Genomic DNA, 13,057 nt, shown 5'->3' on the forward strand with positions numbered 1-13,057 from the left:
ACCACAGATTGGTGGGTTTTAGAAATCATCAGCTGTGGGTTTTCTATCCCCTCACAAAACCATGCTCCACTAAGAAGTCAAACACCTTCTCAACATAGGAGCTATAGAACAGGTCCCCAAAAAATACCAAGGGAGAGGTTTTTTCTCAAATTAATTTCTCACTGAAAGGAGAACAGGGAGTTGAAGGCCTATTTTAGACCTCTGTAAATTTAGCAGATACCTCTGCAAGCAGCACTTCAAGATGGTTACTCTCGCCATGATTATTCCTGCACTGGACAGAGGAGACTGGTTTGCAGCCCTTGACCTCCAAGATGCATACTTCCAAGATGCATACATCCCTCGCACAGACATTTCCTATGCTTCACATTAGTATCAGACCATTTCCAATACAGAGTCCTCTGCCATTCAGACCTTTTTCTGCCCCCAGATTCTTCTCCAAGCCTTGGCAGTGGCAGCAGTGCATCTTCGATGAGAAGGCATCATAATCTTCCCTTATTTGGAAAATTGCCTCATTCAGGGCCCCTCCCAACGTACCACAAGGGACATAATCAGATTAGGGGCTCACATATATTCTACGACAGCACACGCCTATCTTTCCAGTCAACACTGAGAAACTATAAAAAGCCTGGTCACCATCATGACCACCAGCCCAACTGTGCTCATTATAACTTGTCTCAAACTCAGGGATTATATGGCAGCTACTACATATGTCGTCCTATATGCCTGACTATGATTTTGATGTTACCAACACTAGATTGCCTCGGTCTATACACCAACCAGACACCTTGTGCATAGGCAAGTTTTGCCTCCTCAGAAAGTACTTATCTCTTTGCAGTGGTGGACCCAGGCACAGAACCTCTGCAGTGGGGTACCCTTCCATTGAGTTCAGCCATCCAAAGAAATCACTATGGATGCATCACTTCTAGCTTGGGGTGCCCACTTCCAGCAACAATATGCCCAAGGGAAGTGGTCCAGCAACAAATGCAAGCTCCACATCAACTTGCTCGAGCTTTGAGCAGTTCACAGTGCCTGCAAACACTTCCTTCCACACATTCAGGGATTATCGGTGCGTATCCTCACCAACTATATGACCCTGATGTTCAACATCAATTGTCAAAGGGGCTCCAGATCCCCTTCACTATGTGCAGAGGCAATTCAGCTCTGAAATTGGTATATCCGCTACAATATAACTACCATGGCGGCATACCTACCTGGGGAAAAGAATACAATGGTTGATATCTTCGGCGGCATACCTACCTGGGGAAAAGAATACAATGGTTGATATCTTCAGCTGCCACTTTGCCACCGAGTACGAATGGGACCTGCCCAATCAGGTCACCTGCGCTCTATTTCAATGTTGGAGTCGACCACAGATAGACCCCTGCAACCAGTCAAAATTCCAAATGCCCCCCCACCCCACAATGCTGCTTGAGAGCGGGCCTAGAGCACAACTCATTGGGAGACGCAATGCTATTCCCATGGCATACTCATCTGCCATATGCCTTCCCTCCTATCCCTCTGATCTCCAGAAGATACGGACAGATGGGGCTCGGGTAATTCTAATAGCCCCAGCTTGGCCTCAGTAGACATGGTCTCCATATCTCTATCAGCTGTCTCTGCGATCTCACTGGCCACTTCCGACCCAGCCTGACCACCTCTCCCAGAGCAAGGGTGTGATCCTTTACCCCCAGCTGCAAGCACTGTACCTGACAGCATGGTATCTATCTGGTTCGCGGAAGCTGAGCAACCATGACAACAAGTGAGAACTGTACTGCTACCATGGATACCCATACCCCCCATGTGGGATTTAGAGCTGTTTCTCCACTCGCTCACAAAACCACCCTTTGAGCCACTGGCAACTTCAACACTTACCTTTCTCTCCATGAAAATGGTGTTACTGTTGGCAATCACATCTGCAAAGAGGGCTAGTGAACTCTCACTTGTTCACCTCCATATACGGTGTTTCACAAACATAAAGTTATTCTGCGACTCCACTCCTCCTTGTTACCCAAACTTTGTTCTGAATTTCATATCAATGAACCCATAGTCCTTCTGATTTCCCTGAAACTGCATTGTTTTAGGGATGAAACCATATTACACACCATAGATGTGAGAAGGGCCATTGCCTTCTATTCAGACATGATGCAGTCTTTTCGACTGACAGAGATTGCTCATATCTGTTGCTGAAAGGTCCAAAGGGAAACCACTTTCTTTCCAGCTCTTATCAAAATTGATAACATCCTGTATTACCACCTGCTACTCTCTCCAGAATAGAGCAGTACCAACACCTCCCAAAGCTCATTCCACCAGATCGGTTGCAACATCAATAGCCTTCCTCAGGGAAGTATCACTCTAAGAAATACGTCAAGCAGCTACATGGCCATCAAACCACACGATCATGAAGCATTATGTGATTCCATCATGTTAGACAATGGAGTAGCTATGGCGGTTCTCTCTAGGGCTGGCAACAAACAGACGAAGCCCACCTACCATCTAACTGGGCACTGCTACACAGTCACCAACAGTGGAGCACCCATGGGGGCTCATCACTTGAAGAAGAAAGAGAAAGTACTCACTCTGTGAAGTAATAATGGTTCTTTGAGATGTTTGTCCCCATGGGTGCTCCACTATCCAACCTCCTCCTTACTTCTTTGTGTACTAACAATGTGCCAGGAAGGCATTAAAGAAGAAACAAAGAGGAGTCAGGCTGCGCATCTAATTTCAGGCAGGAATACCATGCACCTCTTGCGCATGCGCAACCCGACTGGATACTGTTGTAAAGATCTCCTATCTATGGCGCCAGAACAAGCCTGACACCAAGAGTAGAGCACCCACACATCTTGAAGAACCATTGTTACTCCACAGAGTGAGTAACTTCCCTTTTTGTCTTAACATTAAAATATCCCACTGCAGTTTTTTGTAAGACTGTTTTCCCTCTTGTCCATGATCAAAAGTTTCCCTTCCCCAGTGTTATCAATGTTTTGTATGCAAGACAACTGTTTAACTGTAGCTTCTACCATAGAAACTATTTAATTTCTCTGTTAGATAGATTTTCTTCTTCAAATGCTTGCTCATATGAATTACAAGTAGCTGTGTGTGCACCATATGTACATTCAGATGGGTTTTCCCCTCTCAATAACCAATGGGTCACCTATGAAGCCCCTCTGGAGTCATGTCTTCATGGAGGTGTATATAGGCCCCTTCTGACCTACCATCTCTTAGTTCCTTCTTAGCACCTGTGACACTTGTTAGTGCTGCTTTTTTCTCTCTGGCTACAGAAGCGATCCTGTTGTGGACTTTCTGTTTATACCTGTAAATAGGTAACTTAGTGTTTTCAAGTAGTTTTACGATTAGATAAGTTTCTGTTGGGATTTTCCCAGCCATGTCCTTTCCCTTCCAGAGAATGCCTTGGTCTCAAAGGTTCAAACTGTGCAGGTCTTGCCAGAAGACTGTACCCAGGAGGAGCAGCCCTCACAACTCCTACTTAAAGTGCTTGCGGGGAGGCCCACCAAACTGACAGTAGTGCTGGAAGAGCTCAAGAGGTCATGAAGTCCAACTCTGTGTACTGAGGCAGGACCAAATATACCTGGATTGGTCCTGGTGTGGTTTTTTTTCCAATCTGTTCTTAAAAATCTACGATGATGGGTATTCCATAAGTTTCCTTCCATGGTATATAATCCAGAGTTTAACTACATTATAACTAGAAAGTTTTCCTAATATCTTATCTAAATCTCTCTTGTGACATCCAGAATTGTACATAGTACTCCAGCTGAGACCTCACTAATGTCAAGTAGAGCAAGGACCAATATCTCCCACATCTTACATATGATACTTCTGTTAATACACTCCAGAATATTATTAGCCTTTTTGGCAGTTGCACCACATTGTTTACTTATACTGAATATATAATTCACTATTCAGAATCTTTTTATGTCCCCCATTTTGTAGTTTTTAATTTGATTTTTCTTTCTAACTGAAGTACTTGCCACTTGATTTAATTTCATCATCTTGATTTCAGACCAATTCTCCAATGTATCAGAGTCATTTTAAATTCTAATCCTTTCCTCCAAAGTTCTTGCAACCCTTCCCAATTTGATAATATCTGCAGATGTTATAAGCATATTCTCCACTCCATTATCCGAATCACAGACTCCTCTGAGAGCCCATTAGATGTGCTCACCCATTTTGACACCAAACCATCAATAACTACTCTTTGACTTCAGTCTTTCAATTAGTTGTGCAGCCACTTTGTTTCATCTAGACCACATTTCCTTAGTTTGCTTATGAGAATGTCATGTGGGACTGTGTAAAAAGCCTTGCTAAAATCAAGATGTCACATCTGCTGCTTCCCACACACTCCCCATCCATGAGACCAGTAAACTGTCCAGAGGGAAAAAAAGTAGTTTATTTGGCTTGATTTGCTTTTGAGAAATTCATGCTGGCTATTCCTTATAATCCTGTCATCCTCTAAGTATTTTGACAGGGTCAGGCCAGAGGAGTAAAGGAGAGGGGAGAAGGGATTTATATCAGCCCTTGATTAAGTCTCTGTACCTAGGGTAATAAGGTCTAATCTAGAGCCAGCAGGAATTTTCCAGTACCAGTCAGGGCAATTAAGTCACCTAGAGCCAATTAGGGGGTTTCCCAAGTCAAGTGAGTTAGACTAATTAGAATATTTGGGGCCAGTGAAGAACCAGTCGAGACTCGTTCAAAAGGGCTCCCTTTCCAGTAGCTCAGGATGTGTGAGAAGTTTGAGGAGAGAAGAAGCTGTGGAGTGTTTGAGAGGAGAAAGTGAAAGCAGGTACCAGGAGGAAGAACCTGCAGTAAGGAAAGTGCTGGGCAAGGAAAGGCTGTAGGGAAGTGGCTCAGGGAATCATAGCTGTCACAGAACTGTTACCAAAGATATTAAAGACAGCAGCTGGGCTCGTACCTGGAGTAGAGGTGGGCCTGGGCTCCCCTCCTCTTCACCAATTCCCCCTTCCAGTATGAGAAAGAGACTGGCCTTAGTATAGGGTGCCTTATATCACTTGGAGAGGCCAAAGAGACTATGAAGATTGGTTTTCTCCTCTTTTTCCCATACTGGCCAATGAGGAGAGTAGCTCATCAAACAACAATCTGGTGTCTAAATTGAGGGCTACTGTGAGCCTCTGTGGCAAGTCATTTGCCTTAAAGTATGGGACCCAACAAGGTTGAGGAGGCACTTTGTCACAGTATTTTTAAATTAATTGTGCATTGGTTTAGTCCAGTAATTTTCCAGGTATTGAAGTTAGGCTAACTGTTCTATAACTCTTCAGGTTATCTTTGTTCCACTTTTAGAGACAGGTACTATATTTCCAGTCCTCCGTGAGCCCTTAAAGTGAATTGCCACCAGTTCTAAGATTGCTTCAGAAAGTTCATTAAGTATTTTAGGATGAATTTCATCAGACCCTATCATCTTGAAGACATCTAACTCATCTAAGTATTCTTTAACTCAGGGCTTAACATTCCTCCCTTTGTTCTTAATATTAATTTTCTTGAGTATCTTGTCATAATTAACTTCTTTAATGAACACTGAAGCAGAATAGGTATTAACCACCTCAGCCTGTTTGATGTTATCAGTGATTAGCTCTCTTCCCACACTAAGTAGAAGACTGCACTTTCCTTCATCTTGCTCTTGTTCCTCATGTATTTAAAGAAGCTCCTGTTACTACATTTTTATGTCCCTTCTTAGGTTTTGTGTCTTAGCCTTTCTGATTTTGTTCGTATAGGGCTGTACTTTTCTTTGTTCTTCTCACTAGCAACTGGTCTGTTTTTCCACTTTTTGTAGGGTTCCGTTTTAATTTTCAATGAGGAGTTTTTGATGAAGCCATTTTTGCCTCTTACTGTTCTATTTTTATTTTGCATTGGAATAGTTGATAGTTGTATTTAATAGTGTCATTGCTTAAATATTCTTCCCATGGGATCTTCACTACCAGTCTTCTAATTTTTTAAGTTTGCTTTTTTAATCTTAATTGCCCTTGTTCTATTTATGATCATCTGTGCTTGTGCTGGCAGGGTAAAAGGCAACATGCATTTCATGTGAGCAATGAAGGAGGCTGGGACATGTCCCCAGTACCTCCCAATTACTACTTCACTTTTTCAAGTTGTAGGTTCCTTTATCCAAAGCGCATGTGACTTGTTCTGGATTTTTTTCCCAATAGCTGAATTATCACAGCAAAATTGACTATTCATCCCTATTTCATTCAAGATCTTCACTAGACTCACATGATTTTTTTTCCATCAAAGACATAGTAAGATTGCCCTAGGCTGCACTTTATGCAGCTTTTATAAATCTGGCTTGGATCAAGTGGTTTAACACTCTAGGGAATGGCATGGGTTCTCTCCAAATCTGCCTTTAGGAAGTGCCTATGTTTGCTTTAGAATTTCTGGCTCTCTGCTTCTTCAACTTTCAGATGATCCTTCACACACACAATTGGAGCCAGTTCATTAGCAAGTCTTGCTTTTTGGCTCAAACCTTGGGCAGCAAACTTCATGTCAAAAGTTAATTTAATCAGCTTTCTCTTCAGGAGAGATGTTTAATTAAGAGGACTTGGACACTGCACAAGATGAGGTATTTTTTATTCTAATCAGTAGTGCACCTTGATTTTTATATTTGAGAGTTCCAGAAAATAGTGACTAACAAGGAATACTTTTCTAATGGATAAACTTAGTTTCTTCAATTTTATCAAAACAAATCCATACACCTACCATCAAATTAGAATATCCATGTGAAACTCTGTGTGTTGGGATTAGTTAACTACATTTTCTATCATAAATTAGCTCTACTTTCTATAGTTATTTGACAATACAGAAATAACTCTGTATAAGTTCAGTTTATTGCTGACAAAGTATTTTGGAAAAGTTATGTAATCAGTGAGCAAATCAGCTTTCTGTATGTACTCAGTGTCCATCAGGCCTGCTGAGAGGGGGAGCAAAGGGAACAACTGCCCCACGGCCCATCGATTCTAAAGGGCCTGGGACTCCTGGCCACCTGTAGCAGGAGCAGCTGGAATCACGAGCCCTTTAAATTGCCACTGGACTGCTGCTCAGCTTGGTTCCAGGTGTTTCTAAGGGCTTGGTTCCAGGTGACGTGGGAACTGGCTGCCCTGGTCCTGCCCATTCCACCTGAGGCCCTGTATCTTCTGGGAGCACAGAACTGCTGCCACCTCTTGCCCTCTCCCCCTTCCCCTCCCCCCCCCCACACCTTGCCTAAGGGCCTGACATGGCTGTTGGCTCTCCTAGTTTCCATTACCATAATGAAGCAATGTCCCAGAGCAGCTTACTGATTATACTACCTGTGTTCTATGTAATATCCCAAGTAGAATCAACTATAGTTTTTTGGAAAGGGGACTTATAGTTACACCAATTATTCTTTAATGTAATAAGCAAAGTTTCCAAATTTCTCAAGACACCTCTCTTGGTCATCTTACTTGACTGAGAAAAGCTAGAAGAGACTGTCTGGAGGCTTTCAGCACTGTTCCTTTCTCTGTGAAGAGAGTTTCTGCACAGGAACACCAAGGGAATTTGCTATCTATGGAGTTACTCCAATCCCAACTTTCTCGGGGAGCAAAAGTCACAGCCTAGGAATTGAAGCAAAATACCTTATATGGCACTGAAAAGCACCAAGTAGCCCATAGTTTGGGTATACGGCAAAAGGTAATCTTTTTGCTCTGAACTCTGAAGGAAATATCAAAGCAGACAAAGTTGTTTGTGACCTGTTATAAATGTCTCTCTGAAATGCTCTGGAAGCTAGTTTATGATTTTTTTCTAAACAGTAAATTACAGAGATCTCTATGCTAGTTGTATGATATTTGGGGGGAAAAGCTTGGGACTAAAGAATTTGTCTTTTATTCCAAATTCTAGATGTAATTATAGAGAAAAGGGCTGAGGAAGCAAAGCTGGTCTGTTTTATTTTGATTGGACTTAAGCTTTCTGTGGTCAGAAGACAGAGATTAAAGGGTCTGTAATTAGGTTCCATACTTCATGTGTCTTAATGCCCAGAAAGGCTAAACCCCTGCTGCGGGCAATAGTAGTTGCCAGAACCATCAAGAATAATTCACAGATGCAAGTGAAAAAGGAAATTATGCACACTTTCTGAAATAATATGTTTTATCTTTCTTGTCTCTGTAAGAGTGGCTGGATGGGGGGGGGGGGGAGAGTCCCACAAAATATCTAGTAAACAAGTCAAATTTGAGGTTGGAGGAAATAGTTTTACTGCTTGAAGCAGATGGCCTGGACCTTGCAGATGTTCCTGTATTTTTGAGTTGTGGGTTTTTTAAAAAAATTCCTCTTCCTCCTATGCCACCTCCTCCTTGAATAAACTGCAACAGTGTGCCCAAGGAAATATGGGTTTCTGTGTAAGTGTATAAAGCACTGTGACAAGTCAACAGGTATGACCGTGTAGCAGCACCCACACAGGTGTTGGTTACCTCCCTTGTCATTGTCTCTGTAGAGCTAGTATTTGGGGCGCCTCCCACACCCACAGCATATTTAGTCAAAACCATAAAATATAATTCTTACAATTTCATATTGATAATTATATTCAAATTTAGATTAAAATGACTTTCAGCATATCATAACCTTTCACCTGATACCTCACATGGCATGCTCTATATGCAATATCACAATTATATACAGATGAGGAATATGAGGCTTCCAGGGTGCCTCCCCCAAGGTATAGAATATCACTTAGAGAAAGGTATATCTTTTGAGCAACAATTCCTACCGATGTAGCTATTTGAAATTTTAGACTAGGCGGTGAAGCATCTGAGATTACTCCAACAATTTCCAGTCACTTCTCTTAATAGCAGTAGGTAAAATGACATTTTCTTTAAATTGAGTTTACAGCTTGAGTATGGGTTAGAAGCTGGAGAGTTTGTGGAATTTTACAGTTGACTGAAAACATATTCTGGTCTGTGCTGAGTGTGTGTTCTTCACTTCACAGGCAAGTCAAAGACCAAAATAAGAAGGTAGCAAACCTTAAGCACAAAGAACAAGTGGAGAAAAAGAAGAGTGCGCAAATGTTAGAAGAGGCCAGACGGAGAGAGGATAATCTCAATGACAGCTCGCAACAGCTTCAGGTATCATAAAAATTTGAATTGGGAGTATATGGCTGATAGCCAATTTTCTCTCCTTGGTCTGGATATGAACCTTCTCTCGCCCCTCCCCACCTCGCACCTGCTACCTTGCTTTTGAACTTGTTGCATAGTAAAGGAATTGATTTGCGTTAAAAAAAAATAACCAGTTTTGTTCCACAGCACTTGAGGGATAGCTGCCTCTGGCTTCTGCTTCTGCAGTTTCATTCATGTTTATGGTAAGTAAACAGGGATCCATTTGAACTGTAAAGTGGATTGCTGGAATGGTTTTATCACATGGGTATTAAGATTGGAATATTGATTTCTGTCTCATTGTTACATCTAAAAACTTCTTTCTTTAGTTGTTTTGGGGTATTTTTCCAAAGGATTGAACCTTATTTTGCTGGATTTTCTTCATTAAATGAAGGATGAAACACATGACAACATCAGTAAGTATTCCTGTAGCAGTGGAAATGTATTGTGGGACATGTGGAGGATCATATGTTTTCTGTGATTACCAAGAACTTCCAGTTGGCACCAAATCCTACTCCACTTCTCATCAGTTCCAGATGTACCCACTACTCTGCTACATATTTCCCTTTACCCATTAAACTGTCAATGCACTATGGTATCACCACCTATAAAGTCACTAGCCTCCCACAAAATGGTATAGACAAAATAAAGTTAGAAATTTAAAAGCAGGAGAAATGTTTTTCCATTCACTGAACTTTGATACCAACATCCCAAGTTACCAACATCCCAAGTTATGTCAAACAGTGAATAATCAAGTGCTGTTATGTCATTGTTATAACTGCTTCAATGAGTAAGCATAGAGAATGAAGAGAGTCATTCAAAAAACTTTCAAGTATAATTGCTTTATATCAAAATAATTTGCAGCTTTTAAAAATCATTTCCTTTCTTTTCCCATCATAAGTATAATGTGGAAGAAGTAGTCTGCCTTTTAAGTCATATTCTGAAACTTGTGATTTTTGACTCTTTATAGGTCATTCCTGTTTGTAAACATTTAGCTTTACTTTAAGTGGCCTAATCCTGACCAGGGGTATCTCGTTATTTGATATCATTCAGCTAATAAAAACACAGGCTATAATCCTGATTGTTCATTGGAAGGCAAATTCCCCAGTTAATTTAAATTTCCTGTTTCTTCTGCTATTCTGTGAGGTCATGGTGGGGGTGATTTCAACTTTTCAGTACTTCAAAGACCACCAACGAGACATGGATCTGTCTCTGTGTACTGCTTTCTCAGCCATACCATCTTGTGGTTTTTATAGTACTGTACACAAAGTGCACTCAAAGAATTAACTTCCAAGTGCATGGAGTGATGTCATGACTAGATTTTTTAAAAGCCTTGGATATGGGAATGCTACAGCTCTGATGCATTCTTTACAGAATGTTACAGAAATCCACAAGGCACTAATTGATGTGATAGTATATGTACACTCTACAGAATCCTCTTTGACTTTTCAAAGTCTCTTAAAAATTTCCCATGAAGATGTTTTTGTTTACTTAGATTTTTGAACTATGCTTATGTAAATATTTTAACTCTGAGTATGTATCTATTTGACATCTGAGCTAATAACCTAGTGCGTAGTGGTATTTATCAAGTTGTGCCATCCCATGTAGATTATTGTTTCTGTAGTACTGTATTTATGGATTATTTTGCAGTAGAGTTGTTATGGAAAAGTGTATTTCTAAAAATATATATGAATATTTCTAAAATATGTGCAAATATGAATTAGCATAATTTTAGTATGAAAATTTACAGATTTAAAATTTGAATCTGCAAATAAGTAATCAATTTAAATCTATGGATTAGAATCTAGGCATAAGTAACCAGTTTCCTCTAACAGGGAAGAAAATTAAATGACTTGGATGACTTTTTTATTCTATTCCTGTTGTTTGAAAGGTTGACTTTTTCAGTATTGATTTGGATTCCTATAATAACATCAAGACTATTGAATAAAAAAAGAAAACAAACTGAGAAGGGGAATGCTACAGTATATAATTTGCTAGCATATTATCTGCTCCTTGTAATGATTCAGCACTTCCACGTTGAGGCAGATCACAACAGTGACTTCATGAAATGTCTATCTTGGCAGTGATTCTTGAAGTGTGTTATATTCTGCTTAATGAGGCTTAAATTAAATTCAGATAAAAATGTGTTTTGGAAGATCCATTTGTGAATTCAGGATTGGCATAGCATGGGTTGATAGATCAGACTTTAAGATATACACAGAAATCTGTACAGCATTGGTGTTCCTTGGTTCTGAACAGTATCATTCTCTCTTTAATGACCTAACTTCTCCACACCAAAAGCCTTAAAAAATACACATTGTAGTGATATTATAAAATATGATTGTTTATTTGACAAGGACGAAGGAGCAATTTCCAACTTGTTTGGGGTTCTTTTTGTTTTGTTTCACTGTGATATGTTGTCTAGTGGGATAGTGGCTCTGTATGTGGCTTTTTCAGGGTTTATAATGGTCCCCAGCAGTTAACCATTCATTGTAAACTGCAATACTCATAAAGGTCAATTGGATTAAACAGAGGTAAGAATCTTCATGAAAACCAGCCCCTTTGTTACCAGTGTGCCAGTTTCCTGTCACCTGGATGCTTTTCTTGTTCACAGAAGGATGGAGGGAATACTTTCATTCAGAGATGAAAAAGGGTTTTAGATGTTAATGAAAATATCAGACTAAAGTAAAATATGGAGTGTTTAATGGCAAGTGACAGCTCCAACAAAACCCTTTCCTTTAGGTGGGCTCTTTTCTTGCAGCTTGCCTCTCTAGGACTTGAGCATTTGGTTTCCTGGAAGTAGAATCTACCAAATACCACATTTCAGTTCCTTACACATGGAGGTCTGTCTTTTCCTTAGTCTCTAAGAACACTGTTTGCTAATTGATTAAAAAAATTAAATCTGGGGAGAAAATATATATATCTTACATGCAAACATTATTGGGTTTGGGGTCAGGATACACAAGCACCAATTTCAGATAATTTTGGTCTTGGTGGTTTTGGCTGGAATTAATAATAAGGCATTATGAAACACTTAAAAATATGATATCCGTGTTCCTAAGTTGGCCATCTGCAATCCAGCCAAATAAATATACTTCCAAGCATATATTCCACTCCTCCTGTCTCTGTCCCTAACAGACTTGTGGTTTCTTTCTTCCTGAGTCCAGCAACAAAGTATTCGTTTATAGAGAGAGCTCTGATGATGGAAATTTGGCATTTTGGGGAGTGCGGGTGGGGAAAGTGTGTGTGGGGGGAACCAGCGGAAGAATGGAAACCATAACATCTCAATTCTAGTGAACTAGATGAACGGGATTCTAAATTTGTTTCTCCTTTCTGAGTTCTCTTAAAACCACAATTCCCAGAGATAGAAGTTAACGAGCGCCTGGTCTGTAACTGAATGATAAAATAGGCTTCTGGTCCTAAGTAGAAAAGGGCAACATAAAAACTTGTGCTTTAAGAAGCTGAAAAATCACCACAGACCCATTGAAAAATATCTGAAATAGTGAGAGATGCCATCTTGTTTGCATTGTCTTTGTAAGGTGACATTTGGTGAAGTTTCATAAAATATTGAATGGATATTAAGAGCAGGTCTGTTGGAGTTTTCAGACAGAATTAGTAAGATGCTGTCAGTGTTTCTTTTGTAGCATCATATGTCACCTCAGTGACCTTTGCTGAGCATTTGTGTATTGAAGTATCATGAGTGTATTGCTCCCTGTCTACATTTATGCTTAGATAACAAATGTATAATACCTAGAGCATTTAGGGAGAGAATATATCCTTAAAAGAATTTTCTGTCCATTCAGTTATGCATTTTTTAATAGTCCTTGTACAGTAATTGGTAGGCTATTATGCAGTGCACTGGTACTCAAGCAGAGCTACAGGAAATTTGATGGATAGCAATTCAGTCAGGATAAAATGTTCAGGTTTGTTACTTC

At 40.2% G+C, this 13,057-nt stretch overlaps 1 protein-coding gene across 10 annotated transcripts in view; it reads left to right on the forward strand.

Annotated features, from left to right (window-relative positions):
- ERC1 (ELKS/RAB6-interacting/CAST family member 1) overlaps positions 1 to 13,057 on the forward strand; it is a 512,836-nt gene that overhangs the window by 232,673 nt on the left and 267,106 nt on the right. For all 10 annotated transcript variants that reach the window (XM_075941054.2, XM_089775709.1, XM_075941075.2 and 7 more), the window contains one exon: positions 8,960 to 9,095. In XM_075941054.2, coding sequence (XP_075797169.2) covers positions 8,960 to 9,095 — 136 coding nt within the window. The remainder of the gene's footprint in view (positions 1 to 8,959; positions 9,096 to 13,057) is intronic.

This window comes from Pelodiscus sinensis, chromosome 1 (assembly GCF_052426305.1).
Source record: "Pelodiscus sinensis isolate ZL-2025 chromosome 1, ASM5242630v1, whole genome shotgun sequence".
Classification (NCBI taxonomy): domain Eukaryota; kingdom Metazoa; phylum Chordata; order Testudines; family Trionychidae; genus Pelodiscus; species Pelodiscus sinensis.